Raw genomic sequence first — 17,434 nt, forward strand, 5'->3', positions numbered from 1 at the left:
CACATAATTAAAAACATCTGCTTGGTCTCCTTTCGGGCCAAACAGCTCAGACAGGGAACCAAGTTTGGTCACTCACGAGTATAAATGCTGCTGTCGCTGGTGATTTCGGCCCCATGGCTGCGTGCTACTGTTTGGCGGAGTTTCACTGCATGTGCTGCTTTCTTGACCAGAACTTGCTTGGTGGAAAAGTGATTCATTCTCAATGTGACTACCCCTGGTTAGATGATGGTCAAATAAATAAAGTAAAATATTTTTCCTCTTTTCCTATGCACTGCATGTTTTACTTGGAACTAACTGTTATTTTCCATCACTGAGGACAAAAACCAAAAAGCTCATATAAACTGTCAGGTTGATTCATATGGGATAAAACAGGACAAGGACAAATCATCTTAGAAAACAAGACTAGGCAGAAAAACTGACATATACATATTCTGTTATATAAGCTGTACAAGAGGAGCTACCATGATGGGGAGAGCATCAGTGAGTCAACCAGTACGCAGATGGCAAAGAATGAGTGGATTGTGTTGAAGAGCACCATTACCACTCACACAAACACACAAGAGAGGAAGAAGTCAGGCTTATGTGCAGTTGAGTCTTCTGGCACGCAGGTCAGTTTATAATGAATGAATTACTGAATTGTCAATTCACATCAGTTGACATATGGATATGGAAAATTCTAATATAGCTCATGAGTTAATAGCAAGGGAGATTTAAGATAGAGTTACAGTTAAAGTAATATCACTATTCATTTGAAAACAAAGGCCTGTGTTCTCACAGACTACAGCAAGTGACCTGGCATAATTTTTGGCTCCGAGTTAACACTCAGCCCAAGGCATCACTGTGGTTATCTGAGTTCTCAAAGCAGTCAGCTAAGCAGCCTTCAGCATTCACTGCAGTAGTAGAGCAAAGCCATCACAACACAGACAGTTACATAAGCAGAGCTAAAAATCTAGAGGTCTTCACCACAGGAGCGGATGCTCAGCCTCCTCCAGTCTGCTGCATCAATGCCAGAGTTCATAGCAGGACAGAACATGATGCTTCTCTTTCATATCTGCTGGTCAAAAACTGTCAAGTCTGCATTTATCTATGAAGTCAACTGGAAAATGCTGAGGACAGATAAAATGCCCCTCTGGATTGAAGCGCCATCACTGAAAATATGTGTCATAATCTCACGGTATCAGGGTGACAGACATAAAAGCTGACACTGTGGATGCAGGTAAGACAGAGAATGTTATTTAAAATAAGAAGCATCACAACTGATAAAACTGAGAAATTGTCTGCCTTCTCAACACTGAGAACATGTGATACTACAAAAAAATAAAAATAAAAAGCCTATAAATAGCCTTAGCAACACATAGTGCAGACGACAGTTATTGTATGTGCCAAAATCAAACCTATAGTCTTGTTTTCATCGTCTGTAACTTACAGTTCCTCCAACTGAGTTTGGCCTAAAATGTTGTCAGAGTCCCCACAGTGGCTCTAAAAGCCACACAAATCTGATTGGCAGCTTCCATGAAAGTACTGGCTCATCACAAAAATCCCATTTGTCTTATTCCAAAAACCACACAGGGACTTTCTAGCAGCTACTAAAAAATATCTGTGACAAAATATCTGACAACATCATAAACTGACAGTCTGAAGAGGAAACTAAATTCATCTCTCAGGCCTGACTGAACCACAGAAATGAGAAATATATTTCTGTGATGGATATAAATAGAATACCCTGACTCAAATAGCCCTAGACTACTAATAAATTCATTCCTGTGGTTTTGTGCTTGCTGTGAATATCCCTGCATCGACAGAAATTGAACCTCTGGGTTGTAATATGAGCCGCACGGGTGCTTTTAAGTGAAGCTGTCAATGTCACAAAAATCAATTGATTGATTAGGATAAAAGCAGGATGTAACAATGAGGTCACTGGTAAAAACAGGCACGCAGGGATCAAACTGGGTGCCAGTCTGTCACTTCAGGGGACTGGTCTGAATTCAAAAGCCACAGACAATGTACTTATGTACTTATTTACATAAAAGTGAAAACACACATTCAGAAAAATCTTTACTAAAATTCCAAATCCATTTTTAAAAATTATGTTTAAAAAAATTACGTCTCTCCCTCTTAAAATGTGTAGTCCGACATCAGAGCTGACAAGAGTAAGAAACGGTCTTTGTAGAGATGATGCTCATTGCCTGCAGTGACTGGTATAGGCTCTACACACCCGCACGCATTAAAACACAGAAGCCTCACAGGCAGCTGGTTGAACAGGGGTTCAACCAGCTGCAGCGTGGAAGCCAGTACCGTACTGTACACTGTTTACATGCAAAAATATGCACTACTCCACTGAATCTGAGCCAAACAACCACATATGTAAGCTCTAACCATCTGGAAGGAAGATAACAAGAATATAAATCTGGAAAGTAAGTTTCAAACAAGAAAAAACAGGTCTGGGAGTGAATGCTTCAAACTTGGGGGTGTTATCTGTCCATATTATTTGGAGAATGAGATCATAACACCTTAACTGTCATTTGCTGATTACCTTAACTTAAAATCAATCTATTAGGATCCATTTAAAATCCAAGGCTTCGCCTTGTGCATGATGCTGGCAAACTAACTGTCTTGGCCCAAAATTGAGCTACAGAGACCTGAGCAGACACAAACACAAACAGGAGAACCTGTAATAGGATACGAACTACAACTAATCTCACCTTAATCTTCAAATGAGGACAAAGTGGGTTAAGCTTGTCCTCAGGGCTACAACAGAAGGTGCACGTCTCACACAAATTCTTGTCCTCTGAATATTTACTACCAACCATGAAAATGACAATACTCGACCACCAAGAGAAAAGCCAACTCATGAAGAGTTTTAATGTAAAGTAACAAATCAGTATCTTGTTTGACATTACTGATGATCATCCTAACAAAGCGTCAATGGTGCAAGTGAGGGAAAGTGGGTCAACTCAATACAAGCTACTGATTAGCTCCAAAAGACTCAAGTGTGTAGAAGCACAGTAGTGTGTGAGAGAGAGAGTGGTACTGGTCAAAGGCCAAAACACGAGGGACAAAGGACTGTGGCCAAAAAGTGAGAGATTATTGCTGTGTATCATCAATTAAAAAGGGTGATATGTGTGAGTTGTTGTGTGCACTTAATGAAATTACCCCAAATGACCAGGAGATAATATGGTCAAGGAGAAGCACCCGTGCAAATTTCTAGCTCCAGTTAAAGTCAACAGCTTCTCAGAACATAAAATTACATTAAGAACTAACAAAATTCAAAACAAATCAAACAGAACAGCTGAAACAAGACTATAGCTGTTAGCTGGAGCTGCTAGCTTCTCTGCTGTATTTATAGACAGCTAAATGCTGACTTTGGCATGCTAATATATTCACAATGACAATGCTGACATGCCTATGTTTAGCAGGTATAATGTTTACAATCTTGGTTTAGCATGTTAGCATGCTAACATTTGCTAATTATAACCAAGCGGCAACCTCCATGGCTGGCAAATGAAGCCAACACAGAAGAAAAACTGCAGTTCCTCCAACGACCACTTGAGGCAGATTACAGAAGTGATCAACCTCCGTAACTTTACAGCAGAAATAAACTCACACATTTAAATTATATTAAGGTTTAAAGTTATACATAATTAAGGCCATGGGCACTTTGAGTTGTACTAGTAGCTGACAGTAGACATTTCAGTCTGAAACAAACATTGCCATTGTTTTTTTAACACGTGACCAAAATCTGATTTGGAAAAACAAGCCAAAGACACTAACACAGAGCTCACACAAGTGACAAGTGATTATATCTGTACTTCACCTATCAATCAGTGAGCCTAAAAAATAATAAATACATTTTTTAAAACAAGGGAGTGGCCTCAAGGTGTAGCCGCATGGTCGATTCTGGAAGACTGTCACGCTAATGCACTAAAATAACCATTGTGTTATGCATTACCAAAGAACCAACAAGGCAGACACACCCTGTTTATCCGTAGTAAGGTGCTATAAGCAATGGCTTAGATTTAGGCTGAGCAGCCCACTGTTCAACCATGAGATTTCATCCAGGTTCTGTCAGCTGAGGCAGAGGAATTCTGTTTCCAACTAAGCCACGCAAAAACACACACACATACTGTGCATGCCTATGATCACATGAACTACAAGACAAACATGAAGGATGATCAGACGGATCGTAGTTGACAGAGGACTCTCTGTGTAATTAGTCTGTGTACACATAATGACTGCTCCCAGTGTTTTACAATCTACCTTGCTTGACCAAACAGATACTGGCCACATGTCCTCTTCACATGGTTTTGGTGATGATGTTTGAGTGTATAATATTATAAAAAGTAATGCATTTATGAACGAAAATAGAAGAACAAAGACGTGCTCTCTTTTAAGGGTCCTTCTGCATTAGAGAGTGGCACACACAATAACTACAGAATAAAGAGCACCATTTGTGCAGAGCTCACTCCTACTCACTCGTGTTTGGTGCATCACAGGTCAGGGCTCAATTTCTGGGACAAAGCACTGGACAGATGTAATGCATGTTGTTATATTTGGATAAATGTTAACTTATAGGATGCCGCCGTCACCCACAAATAAAAATATTTTGTCATGGATACAACTTTCTGTGCAGGTGCTGCAATTATGTTTGTTTTTATTAAGAGGTAAGTTTATTTTGTGTGTGCATGTCTACACACACAGATAATCCAAGAAAGCACATCCTGCTGCCATCTGTACCTGCTGAGCAGGTTCCAACTAGGATCTGAAGAGAAAATAGGCCCCTACGCACAAGAAAATATCACGACCTTTCCCCAGCATTGATGGTTAATGATCTAAATATCTTCTTCCATGTGGCTCGATATAGAGAAAATGTTTTTCACAAGGCTAAAGTCAACAATATTGCGACACAGTGGCAGCACCATCCTACTTGTGGTGTAATTGCTCACCAATAGCGTCAGTGGTGGGCAAGCTGTGGAAACAGTTTCTGAAATAGTTTCGTCTGTGTTACCATGATAAGTGATCCCAAACTTTCAAGAGTAAAAAAAACAGCATATTCTATCCTTAGTGTAATAGAACAGCTGGAACTGTAGAGTGACTAAGGCAACTGTGATGTGAAACTTACCTCTAATGACGTAGGGGCTGATCCATATTTTTCTGCAATGACACAACAGAGAGAGAGTTATTCACACCCATAAACACTGTGGATACTTATTAGTGTGCAAGTGGTTGTTTCTAACAGACATCAGCAATGCGCACACACCCTCTTAATTATTTTTTATGTGCGTGTTCTGTACAGCTATGCAAAACATCTTTAAAGTGAACAGAGAAAACACATGCCTCACACAGTGTTACAGAACATGAAATATTAAACTTCACATACCAGGAGTGTGAATGGAATGCTAAATTTAAAAGCATGATTACCCGACAGCACTAAAACGTGACTGTAAAACCAGCGAGTGAATAAATGATTATGTTTTCTCTGCAGATACCGCACAGTGCTCGAGGCAAATTGAGGTGTCAGAACTAGCCACTAGGGGCCGGTTACAGTAATGTGACTGTTCATTCATAATTGGAAGAAAAACATCTAACCATCGCACTCATTTCATTTATTTCCATGAAGCCCCTCTCGAAATGAAAGGTTAAAATAAAGGAGGAAACAACTCAACCTTGATCGTTTGATTGATTATTCTTTGCAGTTCACGATACGCCTTTTCTCAACTATGCAACAATTAACAGGAACCTAAATGGATGGAAAACCTCAACTTTCTCTTTCGATTATTGGACAAAAGAAAAAAAACAAAAGCTCTGATAATCTTATCTCTTGTTCTTTTGCTGGCTTTTCAACATATCTGTAAATCTAGATTTCCATGTAAGAGTTCAAAAGTACACAGATTACATCTCTTTCCCACACTGAATCATTTTCAGTTCCCAGCTGAACAATATTACATTTGTTACATACAGAGTTTACTTTAACCTTTGACTTGCAAATAGTGATTGGAACAAAGGGTAAGTGCCGGTTAGAGTAACGTCAGGGGTCAAAGTACAAATAGACTGATAGATCTGCAGACTTTATCACCAGTCCAGAGTATAAAATTAGCTCACTGCATATGGATAAGATCAGATGGGCCATATCTGAATGATACTACAAGTGCCATTTCAGTTTAAATTCCATCAATTGAGGAAGTGCTGAGTCATTTCCAATTAAATAGGACTACTCTGTCGTAGTTGCACGCGAGACATTCACGGAAAATACTTGTTTCATAGCGTGGCTCAATTCGTTGCAGGTCACTATGAGCTAAAGCTAACATACGTGAGGGGGAAAAAAAACAGTCATCCACCAACACTCATCTGAGAAACACTAGGTCCTCTGTTTGTCCCAGGCAGCCAAGGAGAGATGGCTTGGCCAGGGCCCTTGTCCGTCCTAGGGAAAGTAAGTCACAGAGGGCATATTTGGAGCAGCCGGCGGTGTCACCCAGACTATCCTGTTAACAGAAACATCAACCTCTGTGCTGCTGAAAGGGTTTCACAGAGAGTCAGAGACGGATGGGTAGATGTGCACTTTTCTGCCAGATTAAACTTTGCAATGTTTTAACTTTTACCCATCCCTGGCCTCCAAACACATTCATAAATAAAAAAAAAGAGGAGGAGTTCCAGCCTTATTTAAACCTATTCAACGACACAATTAACCAAATCAACTGTATGAATAACATTCCAGTTAAAATACTGCATGCGCCAAATTCCTCTGTTCTATACTGTAGGTATGAATCATTGAACATCTTGGGGCAAACAAGTGTCTCATCTTGATGCAGCATTCAGGCTCGGCCCTTCTCTAGGCAACTTGGAGTGGGAGTAAATATATTCTTCCCTATGCTCCATGTGAATTGATCTAGCGGCAGCAGCAGCGGGAATCTCACATCAATTGAGCCTTAAATAACACTCAGCCTCTTAAATAACACTCGACCTGGACTCCGTGCTGCTTATTAGCCTGATTCTGATGGCTCAGATTCCTTGCTAGCTGACCACCGCAGCAGTGTGTGGCTCTAGACAACATCTTGATACAAGCAGCAAGACGGGAGGAAGCAGCAAGAATCGGCCATGGGAGCTCGAAGGGCTCAGTGTTGGACCACCTGGTCCCTGACTCATGTGCAGACCATACGTAGGTTGCAAAAGCATTGATTTTCTGTTGGGGGAGAAACCTCTTATCGCTGGGCTACCGAAAGCTTAATAGGTCTCACGTCTCTCTCATCGCTGGGCCTAATGAGAATCAGGACAGCTGTACAAAAATACCCCAGCCGCTAGCCAGAAGAGCAGCAAAGGACTCTCCCCATAATCTACAAACTCATCTGCAGTCAGACTTCTAAAGTCTGTGGATCTAATCATCACGTTTGTTCTATTTCTGGCTGTGCCAAGGTTCTCAGCAGAACTGGCTGAATGTGTTTGTACCGATTGTGTGATTTACACACACACACACACACCAAACTAAATATGCTGAGATGGAGGAAAGCTGGACTGAGGGGTTAGTTTAGAAGCGAGATCGGTGCTGGTGGAGGGGAAAATAAGGAGAAAGGTGGCTAATAAAGTTCCCAGGAGAGATAGGATATAACCTCAGAGCCTGAAGCTATGCTGACAGCCACACCTCCTCCTCCACCTCCTCCTCTTCCTCCCAGCTATATCTCTCACATATTAATGGCATGCAGTTAAGGGTACAAGGCGTTGAGACACTCTGTACATCTGTCTACACACTCTGGGTTCTGAAACAAGCTTTGCTGGAAGCCCCTTTGAATAGAAAATGTGCTCTGAAAAAAAAGAAAATAAAAAAAATACACTACACGGCCTCAGTTGTAGTTCTCAGTCCTGACATCTAATCTAGAATCATTTTACACCAGAGTTACCAAGCGGTCCTTGGGGCCGTGAACAATGGTAGTCTTTCCAGCAGTTGATTGCTTTTAACTCGAATCCCAAGAGTAAATCTATGCTAGGCTATAATATTAAAAGACAGCAAGGGCTAAGTCATTTGGACTGGACTCTTTTAATAGAGTCAATAAACTGCCTATTCCTCTCATTAACAATTAATCAATAAGTCTATAAAATGTCAGAATATAGTGGCAAAGGTGACATCTTCATATTGTTTTGCTCAAAAGGGTTTTCAACTTAATGTCATACAAGATGTTGACATTTGAGAAACTAGTTTCAGTGTAATTTTGGCATGTTTGTTTAAGGGATTTTAAAATCCTTTCAAAAGGCTCAAAATTGTTGATTATTAATTTCCTTTTAATCAACTGATCTAACAATGAATCTATAAATGTTTCAGCTCTGAGGTAAATAGTGAAGGTGGACCACAAACCTGCATGATAGTGGACCTTGCAGACCACAATAGAGTGGCTCTACTATACCTTACTATTTTAACTAATCTACATTAAACCGTGTTTCCTAATGTACCTCAGGTGCATACAGCCTACACGCATAGCACCTGCTATGTACTAAGGGACCCTCCTCCCACATTAATCTGTGCCTTTATCTAAATGTCACAACACAAAATAATGGGGCAGTTAGCAGCAATATGACTCATCTGTGTCTGGCTTTGTGCCACTTATTCAGTGTAGCCGCGATGCTCGCTGTATAGCTTTACTCTGGACTGGACCCAAGGTGCTCTGCAGTTTGAATGCATCACATGGTTTTATTGTTTACTGTAGCTAACTGACCGCTGCAGGAGCCTAATTCAAAGTATTCAAACCCCCCGAAAGCGAGCCGCTCTGATGCAACCCTGCTAACACACCCCGTCTGATTGAAGCAATAATATGAGCCGTGTTTATAATGCAAATATTGGATTCTGTCGTGAGAACAAACCCTGTCTGTTAATAATTGATAACACGGCTTCATAGGTCTTTGATCCCCCCCAGCAGCTATGCAGTGATCTATGATGTATTATTAACAACCGCATCGGGCGTCTGTAAACAAATTCACCACATGGCTGGAGGCAGACAGCCACAACAATATGGCCTCTGTGTAAGGATGCTCCATCGGTTTGGCCTGTGAGTGGTGTGAAGGGAAAAAATGCTTCATTGTTGACAGCCTGTTGAGATATCGGTCTCTGTCGTTCAGCTGCGCAGCCTCTCACAACCAGACAGATGTTTTTAGTGGATCCAAACACCTGGCTAGGGGCTCGGTTCGTTTACCTGTGCTGCCTTCAAAGTGCAGTTTGACAGTCCCGTCTCTCCACATCATCACATCCGCGGGTCCCTCAATCCTCCTCGGATAGTCGACAGCCGAAGCACCGGCGGACTTGGAGCTTTTCCTCCTATGTTTCTGCGCTAAAGTCCGACAACACTGATAACACACGGCCCACGCCTGCTCCTCGTTTATCGGCTGGCTGTACAGTTTCAGGATTTCTTCCAGGGAGACCCCAACGGCTCCGTCGCCGCAGTCCATGTTCACGTCCCCGGCGTTCACATCGGCGGCGAAATCCCGGAGAATGGTCGGCGAAGTCAACATCCCGTCGTCAGTCCCCGGTCGTTTAGCCATCCTCACCTCATTATAACCACATAACGTAAAGGAAAAAAATATAAAAAACCCCCCAAAAAAGCGAATTTGTCGGGTGATATGTTGAGAGTCACTCAGCGACACGGTCAGACGTTAACCTCCCAATCAACTGCTTTAATCTCCGGTGAGAACGGAGAGCACCAACGGCTCCAGCGCGAGACAGCCAACACACAGCACGTTCCGCGTGGTCTCACTGCCCGCCGGTTAACTGCGCATGACCGGCTGAGGCTCGTCGAGGAATAAAAAAAAAGAAAAAGAGAGGCTGAGTCTGTCCATCAATTTAAATTTCATGCGGAAATCGTCATTTTATGCGCCACAGAGCTTCCGCCCTCAGGTGTGTTCCCTACCTTTTTCCTTAAGAAATCATTTTTCTATCATTGAATAAGTTGACGATCTCCGTATAAGTGACGTATTTTATAGATATTACATAAAAACTGTACAATTAACCCAAATAGTGAACTCAAAGCAGCAGGACGTTTGTGTGACAGGAGTGATTTAGATTTCTTTTGAGCAAATTATTTTCGTTTTTATACAATTGTATAAAAAGGATATATATATATATAACACAGCAAAGGGCCACATTATTAGTATAACGTTAATTCTTTTTGTCCTTTTTAACAGTCATGTATACTTATTTTTTCATAAATTAAGTGTTTTCTTGTCCCTAACAGCTGACCAGTGTTGTATTAGACAATTTACATTTATATTTTTTTGTTTTCTAGCATGCCTTAAAATCAAGAAGGCCTTGCGACCCCACCATGACCACTGATATAAATAATTACAAAAATGATCCACCACCTACAATTGTGTAATGTATGTAAGTTACAGTTTAAAAAGGCAGCTTGTGATTTGAAAATTGTTCTCTTTTGAATGGTGACTTAGAGAGGATTAATCGTTCAGCCCTAGCACAGGTAGGTTTGTAAACTTTAAATTAATTCTAATGGAGCTATCAAAGTGTCCAAAGATTCCAAACATGTCAGACTGAAATTGTTTTTTTTTTTTATTAAACTTAGTGTAAACATCATATAGCTCCAATGAAAAGATGGAACAAGATGTCAAACAGGGTGGAATGAGATGATTTTCCCGATATTAAAGCAACTTAAACTTGAGTGTTAATGGATTTAAATGGTAAGTCAGAGCTGGGGGGAAGGGATGGATTTAGCACTGGGGTCTGTGGGACACTACACAACAACATGAACATGTTCTACAGCTCTTCCAAAGCTCTATATTCATTTAGATATAGCAGACAAGTAATTTCCCCACGGGATTATTAAAGTATTTCTGATTCTGATTCTGATTCTGACATGTCTGTCCAAGGCCAAATTGAGTGTGACTACAGGGATGATTGTTCCTGTGGCTCCTGCTACTTGTGATTTCATGCATCAATTTCTTGTTTAGGAACTGCACTCTCAACATTTGTGCAGTTTCCTTTTGATTGTTAGTATATTTTATGGAACCGGGACGTGCTTCCACAGAGGAAGTCACACATATATCATATAGCAGATGTACTCAGTGAAAGCAGATTGCTGGAGTTTAATGTGATAAACAAACATTGAACACTCAATCAATCGTCTCTTCTTCTGTCTTTCGTTACAGATGCTGCAGATTGATCATGAGACTCCATTTGGAAATGTGTTATTTGTTGTTGAGAACTGCTGTTAATTGTTTGTTAGTTTATCACAGGGTGGTTGTGGGTAACTAACTGATGTCAGTATTGTGGTGTGAGCGCCATCTGTGGGCCAACTTTGACTCCTTCCTTCAGTCCATGATGAGGAACCACAGAGAGTGAAATGATGCGTCTCACTGTTCTGGAAGAAAATACTGTATTTTAATAAGATATACATTTAAGATGAGTATCTTCTCTCCACTGACTGTTACGTCTCCCACTCTAGCTCAACTCATTCCACATCATAAACACTAACATGGGAGTCTCAGATAATGTGAGTAAGTGTGTGAATGAATGTATAACTGTCGTTTTAGCAGTTTTAACAGATAATAACAGTTGAATAATACGATAAATAAAGGAAAGGTGTGGAACATTTGAATGGAGTTTCTACCTGAAAGTATTAATTGCTACTGTACTTGTATATCACCTTTCTAGGGTTTCACAACTTTTTAGTCTGCCCACTCAAAGCACTTTCACACTACATGCCACATTCACCCGGTGACAGTAAACCCCATCACCAACAGAAACTGATATTTATTCATACAGCGACTGGAAGCATTTTCAGGTTCAGTATCTTGCTCAACGAGGAGGAGCAGCTGGGGATCGAACCACAAACCTTCTGATTAGGGGACGACCCACTCTATCTCCTGAGCCACAGCCGAGTAGCTGAAAATAGGCCATTAAATAAGGAAGAATTTCTGGAAAACATGGAATATTTCGGAAAGTATGAGAATTATCAAAAATCTGAATGCTAGCAGAAAAGTACTAATTGATCTGAATGTTTTTGTTTAAATTTAGTTTCTGGTTTCTACGTTGAAAAATGTAGAAATTCCGTAAAACTTCCAATAAAAGCAGGGTCCCTAATAGACGCGGGTCCCATTTAAAAGCCTGGTGTGGCTACACGTTTTGACAAATAAACCAATCCAAAGGTCTGGATTTTATAGAAATTATTTTGATGTATAAAACCTCTTAAAACCCAACGGGTCGCGCGCTTGAGCGAGTTTTAAGTCGTTTCAATCTCCTACACAAATATAAATGTTTAAACTTCTGTCAATATGTACATGCTGCACATCATTAGATCAGTTATAGATTCTCTACAATTCAATTGCTCACTATATTTTACGAAAACGATCAACAACAAAGTATAACGTTAATTCATTCTGACTTACATGGTAAACAAGAAAGAAGGAAAAATACCTCTGAAGCGATCACAATCATCATGTTAGTTGTCAAATTTGCTGAACAAAATCTCAAGAGAAGCAGCAGTTAGTTTAGTTAAAGGAAGGAATGAAACGCCTGTCCCAAATAAAGGCAGGGGGAGTTCAGTGATTTAAGCAAATAAACGCCAGGGCTATTATTGTTATATTATATATTATAAGTTTTACAGTAGTTAAGTGACAAAAACATAGTATGGAATAATAATAAAGAATTTAATGTGTAGAAGAACAAAGGTTGTGATCAATGCACCTATTAATTACATTCTGGGAAAGGGGCAATTCTGCATAATAAGGATAATTTACTTTTAAAGAGACTTTACTTAGAATTGAGTAGCCCAACAATAATATATAAAATACATATATTTCTTTCACCATTGCCTGTTATTAATATCACATTGTGCTTATCACTTTCGAAAGTGGGCTGCTTCTTTTACTACAGAATATACCATGAACTATTTATCTTATCATATTACATTATCAGTCAGAGTTTACAGACTAATGGCTGCTAATAGATCTGATTAAGTCCCAAATTATTAATATCTAAAAGGGCAACAATTTAAACAAAATGATTACATAAGGGTTAGAATTTCATAAAGGTTTTGTTAGGTGGTGTATTTTATTTAATGAGAAAATAATGAAAGTCTATTTTGTGTAGATGGTCACTCTAATATGTTCTTTAAGGATTTTGGACTAAATCACAATAATAGTGAGTAAACAAAATTACTGTAATCAACTTATATGAGAATGGGAGAACTGTATATCTACAACTATTAAACCAGGTCTTTAAAGTATAATTTCCCCTCGCTGGAGATCAATAAAGGTTTAACTCACAGAAACACATCCATGAATTATTAAAGAATTACATTAAGCATGATGATACTGCTCTATTGATATTGTTAATTAAGTCCGCTGTAGAAATGACTGCACGTACCACTCCTTCCTGGGTTTCACAATTTAAGAAGCTGACAACAAATTTAATTCATTTTAATTGTTTAATTCAAACAAGAAAGAAAATGTGGCAGATCTTGTATGTTAAAATGTTGTTTTCCATCACAAAAGTTGGCCTGTACACATTTGACAAGCAACACGTTACCACAAGCATTTAATGGTCCGACTCTGAATTTAATATAGATTGCCTTCCAATTACTGTCCAGCAAGTTAAATGAATGGTTTTCTTCAAATAGCCAATAGCTAATGTCTTCAAATAGTTCAATACCCCAACTCATCATCTGCATTTATCCCCTGAATGTATTTCTTAGTGCAGTTCTTTCTATGTCCATGTGTACCAGGTAGGATAAATGTTTTATTTCAGACAGCTTGCTTGTGATTATATTTAGCCAGAGATTTGGTCACCAAAGCTGAATCAGTTGGAGACTGATTTACACATGCAGATCAGTCTTAAGCCACACAAATGACACGTCATAATAAAGGGTAACATCATATAACATAAAAGAAGATGTAAGAGAACTGGAGGAGATATAATAATACTGAACAAAGTAAAAAATAACAAATAAAAACAGGAGCAGTTCAGATCAAGATGAGTTGTAGGCACATGCGGGTGTGTTTGTTTCTTTATCTATCAGCAAAGGCTGGAAAAGACAGTCCTTCACCTTTAAGCTTCAAACCTCCAAAATCTCAGTTTCTAAACAGCACTTCAGGGTCTTCTTAAAATCATTTACAGCATTGACTTGAGGTTAAACAGCATTATCATTGGTTCCCACACTATTGTTTCTCATTCACAACAAAAGGAATATACTTGCACAAAGAACTGAAGCAGATTCCTTAGGAAGGCCCCACACAGAAAAAACATTTGATGTGCAGATTGTGATTATCATGTGCATATGGGACGGTCTGTTCTCGTTTTTCTTAAAAATGGCTTAACACAGTGACACAATCCCTGACCGGCACCATAAGCATGGGAGAAAAGCATGGTGGAGAGCGCGAACACGTGTTTGTGACCCACTCTCTGCTTCACGCATGCATTTGCAATGGCACGACAAAGATGCAGCATCCCGAGATCTTTGGATGGAGACATACGCAGGTGCTTATGTTGTAAATCGCTGAGATCGACGACCGAGATCTTGCAAAAAAGTCACTCGCAGACACATTATCCACACACTTTCAGCAAAATCACCATCCCCATCCTCTTGGTGAACCGCTCACAGCTCCGGCCATCTTCCTCCTCACAGAGTCTTGGCTTGTCTTCATCTTTCATCGCACACGTTCCCAGGTTCGGCGTCTCCACTGCTGTTGATGCTGACAGGCTGCCCATCCTTAGACAGAGCACCGGCCTCCTTTGATGCCCTCCTTTTGGAGTCGCGAGTGGTCTGCTGTGAGAAAAGATGTAAGATTTTTTTGAATGTCACGTCATTTAAATGTCATCCCACTGGACGGAGAGCGAGTGGGCAAAGATGTCCAACTGAGACCTGAGTCACTGAAGCCCTGCCCATAAGTGGAAGGTTAAATATATAAAACACAACAGTCAATATCTCAGAGTCCGTGAAAATGTAATTTCTTAGGACAGAGGAATTGATTTTTCAGGTCTTTTTAAATGTTAAGTACATTTTTTAAAGAACAACAAACCCAGCCCTCAGTAACAGATTGTAAACTGAATTTAAAACATGCAGATGAAAAGTGTCTATACATCCGGAGCATATAACAGTGTACGTTAGCTCTCAAGATAAAAGATTAGGGAAGCAGATGGTTAGAAGAAGAATCATTTTCATATTACTAATTGTTCTCCACTTTTGTGTTCACTGTCCTTGAAAAATACATCCATATTTAAGATATTTAGGAAAAAGCGCTATTCTGCTTGTACATATACTCTATTCGTTCAGAAATGCACAATTTCTTTTTATTATCGATTAATTTTACTTTGTAATCAGGCCAAAACACAAAGACATTCACTTTAGTTCACTAAATGACTAAGCTGTGACAGCCCACACACTTTGGAATAAGGCTGCAACTAATATTTTTTTTCCATTCTTGATGAATCTACAGTTTATTTTAATCGTTTAGTCAACAAAATGTCAGGGAAAAAAAACCCAAATATAGCCAGTTTCCTGCCATATAAGTAGCAAATCCTCTCATTTCATCAATAATAGTGCAAGTTAATAGCATACAGTGTACACAGTGACACTGTTATGTCCATCCACACTCTGTATGGTTGATCAGCTCTAGCCTGAGGATAATACTGTTGCTTATCTTTGTCTGTGAATGTCTATATGTGTATTTAAATGTTGCCTGTAAATGTATTAAAGCCATTCTGGGCAAACTTCAATCGTATCTCTACAGACTTATTTCATGGAGTTAATCTTGCTGGTATCGTCTCAGATCACAAGACATATCTGCTTATCTGTCCTTCCTCCTTCTAAGTATCATTTTTCAACTTGTTGTTTTAATTGTTGCCTGATTTTGATTTGTTTGACTTACCTGCTGTTCCCTGCACTCACTGTAACTACACTGAGAACTACTGACAACCGGAGTCTGACAGAAGGACTTGCACAGACTGCACATAAGAAGTAAAGATAGGCTGCTGGTGCTCATATTTAGTAGTCAGACATGCCAATACCTGCTACCATTGACACCTACATCAGTCAGGGAGCGTCTGGGTCTCCTCTGGTGGTTGGAGCCAGTGGATGTGAGGGCCTGCTTCCCACACTGGGTGCCTGTGGTCACCATCCTCTTCTCCCTCAGGCTGGCCTCCAGAGCTTTACCTTTCGGAGGACAGATAAAGGCTTTGGTTATCACTTTAAAACCAGATTCTGGTCCTGAATCAATAAAACAATGACAAATATAAAAAACCACTGCTATGTCAGGGAGTTGACAGCTAGTAGATGTGTTTTGAGTGGATCCTTTAGCTTCTTTATGAGCCCTATTTGTTGTAATCTATCATTTTTGTGTACATTTTGGATGTAATTTGGCCTTAGATACATGCATTTTCTGGTTAAAACAGACAAATGAAGGCGACGGATGCTCTTACTGGTGGCTACTGGTAAAGAGGTCTCTACGTCCGTGTTGGTAAGCCACGTCGATTCCGTTTCTCTGGTCCAGCTCTCATGGTACCTCGGCTCGATGATCGCGTCCGCCCGACTCCCCCCACAACCCATCGGGAAAATCATCCACGGCAGGTGCAGCTGACACGGGCTAAACACGGCTCGGACTGCCTCACAACCGCCGCAGCATCCTCCTCTCCGGATCTCTACTGCAGCTCCAACCGTGTTTCCGTTTCCATCATCAGTCTCTGCTGCTGCTGCTGCTGCTGCTGCTGCTGGAGGGTGATGCTGCTCTCCACAGACAGCAGCTGACCAACATTAACACACACCGGAGGTATCTGCGTCACCCGGAGGGGAGGGGAGAGGGGGGAGTGAAACCTGCATCCAGGCTGACCGCTGATTGGCTGGGAGGGAAATCAGCATCATCATCATACAAATATGCAATGGTACCAATTAAAATCATGGGACACTTATTATTTAGTATTCTGTATAGGAACGTATAATAAATAGTTTCGTTTTGTTTTTCCTTGTTTATTATGTCATGTGTAGAATCGTTTTACTTAGTTTCTGAGGTTTACATTTACCTTGCTTTCCATTTTCCTGTCTTATTGCTGTTTGTTTGTATTGTTATTGTTTCTGTGTGGACCCCAGGAAGACTATAGCAGCCACTTTGTGAACGCTAATGAGGATCCAATTTAAGAATAATACAAGAGTACAACTACATTATAGTGTTAAAACTTACACTATAATGTAGTTGTACGCAGATATAAGGACATTTTAAAATGTGTATCAGTGATTTGTCAATAGTTATGACTTGAAGACACGTTTTATATTATAACAACTGTGTTTTACTATATTCTCATTTACTATCTGCTTATACTCCAGTCTGTACTTACAGCAGGACTGTGTGCAGGGATGGAAGATATATTCAGATCCTTACTCCACTACAAGTAAAAGTCTTGTAGGCCTATTTAAAACCTGATAGTAACTTTAGTATGTAAGAATGATTGATTAAATGT

General features: G+C 40.0%; 2 protein-coding genes across 7 annotated transcripts in view; both read right to left on the reverse strand.

Moving 5' to 3' along the window:
* spire1a (spire-type actin nucleation factor 1a) overlaps window positions 1–9,753 on the reverse strand; it is a 29,535-nt gene extending 19,782 nt beyond the window's left edge. For 3 of the 4 annotated variants that reach the window (XM_051391127.1, XM_051391128.1, XM_051391126.1), the window contains exons 1-2: window positions 9,174–9,752; window positions 5,120–5,151 (exon numbers count right to left, since the gene is read on the reverse strand). In XM_051391127.1, coding sequence (XP_051247087.1) covers window positions 5,120–5,151; window positions 9,174–9,519 — 378 coding nt within the window. In that variant the 5' untranslated portion in view covers window positions 9,520–9,752. Of the gene's footprint in view, window positions 1–5,119; window positions 5,152–9,173 lie in introns of all 4 variants that reach the window. The other variant, XM_051391125.1, reaches the window with a different exon arrangement.
* Window positions 9,754–13,393: 3,640 nt separating this feature from the next.
* On the reverse strand, window positions 13,394–16,764 carry si:ch211-215i13.3 (brain and acute leukemia cytoplasmic protein). Of its 3 annotated transcripts, none has more exons than XM_051391137.1 (3): window positions 16,403–16,764; window positions 15,992–16,136; window positions 13,394–14,750 (listed from the first exon to the last, which is right to left on the reverse strand). In XM_051391137.1, exons 1-3 carry the CDS (start codon window positions 16,539–16,541, stop codon window positions 14,528–14,530), a joined length of 507 nt encoding a protein of 168 aa, XP_051247097.1. In that variant the 5' UTR covers window positions 16,542–16,764; the 3' UTR covers window positions 13,394–14,527. The 3 variants fall into 3 exon arrangements, with proteins under 3 accessions (XP_051247097.1, XP_051247099.1, XP_051247098.1); XM_051391139.1 differs by having other exon boundaries at window positions 14,538–14,747; window positions 16,012–16,136; XM_051391138.1 differs by having other exon boundaries at window positions 14,538–14,750; window positions 16,012–16,136; window positions 16,403–16,762.
* Window positions 16,765–17,434: the final 670 nt, after the last annotated feature.

The sequence above is a fragment of the Dicentrarchus labrax genome, unplaced genomic scaffold, assembly GCF_905237075.1.
Source record: "Dicentrarchus labrax unplaced genomic scaffold, dlabrax2021, whole genome shotgun sequence".
NCBI classification, from domain to species: domain Eukaryota; kingdom Metazoa; phylum Chordata; class Actinopteri; family Moronidae; genus Dicentrarchus; species Dicentrarchus labrax.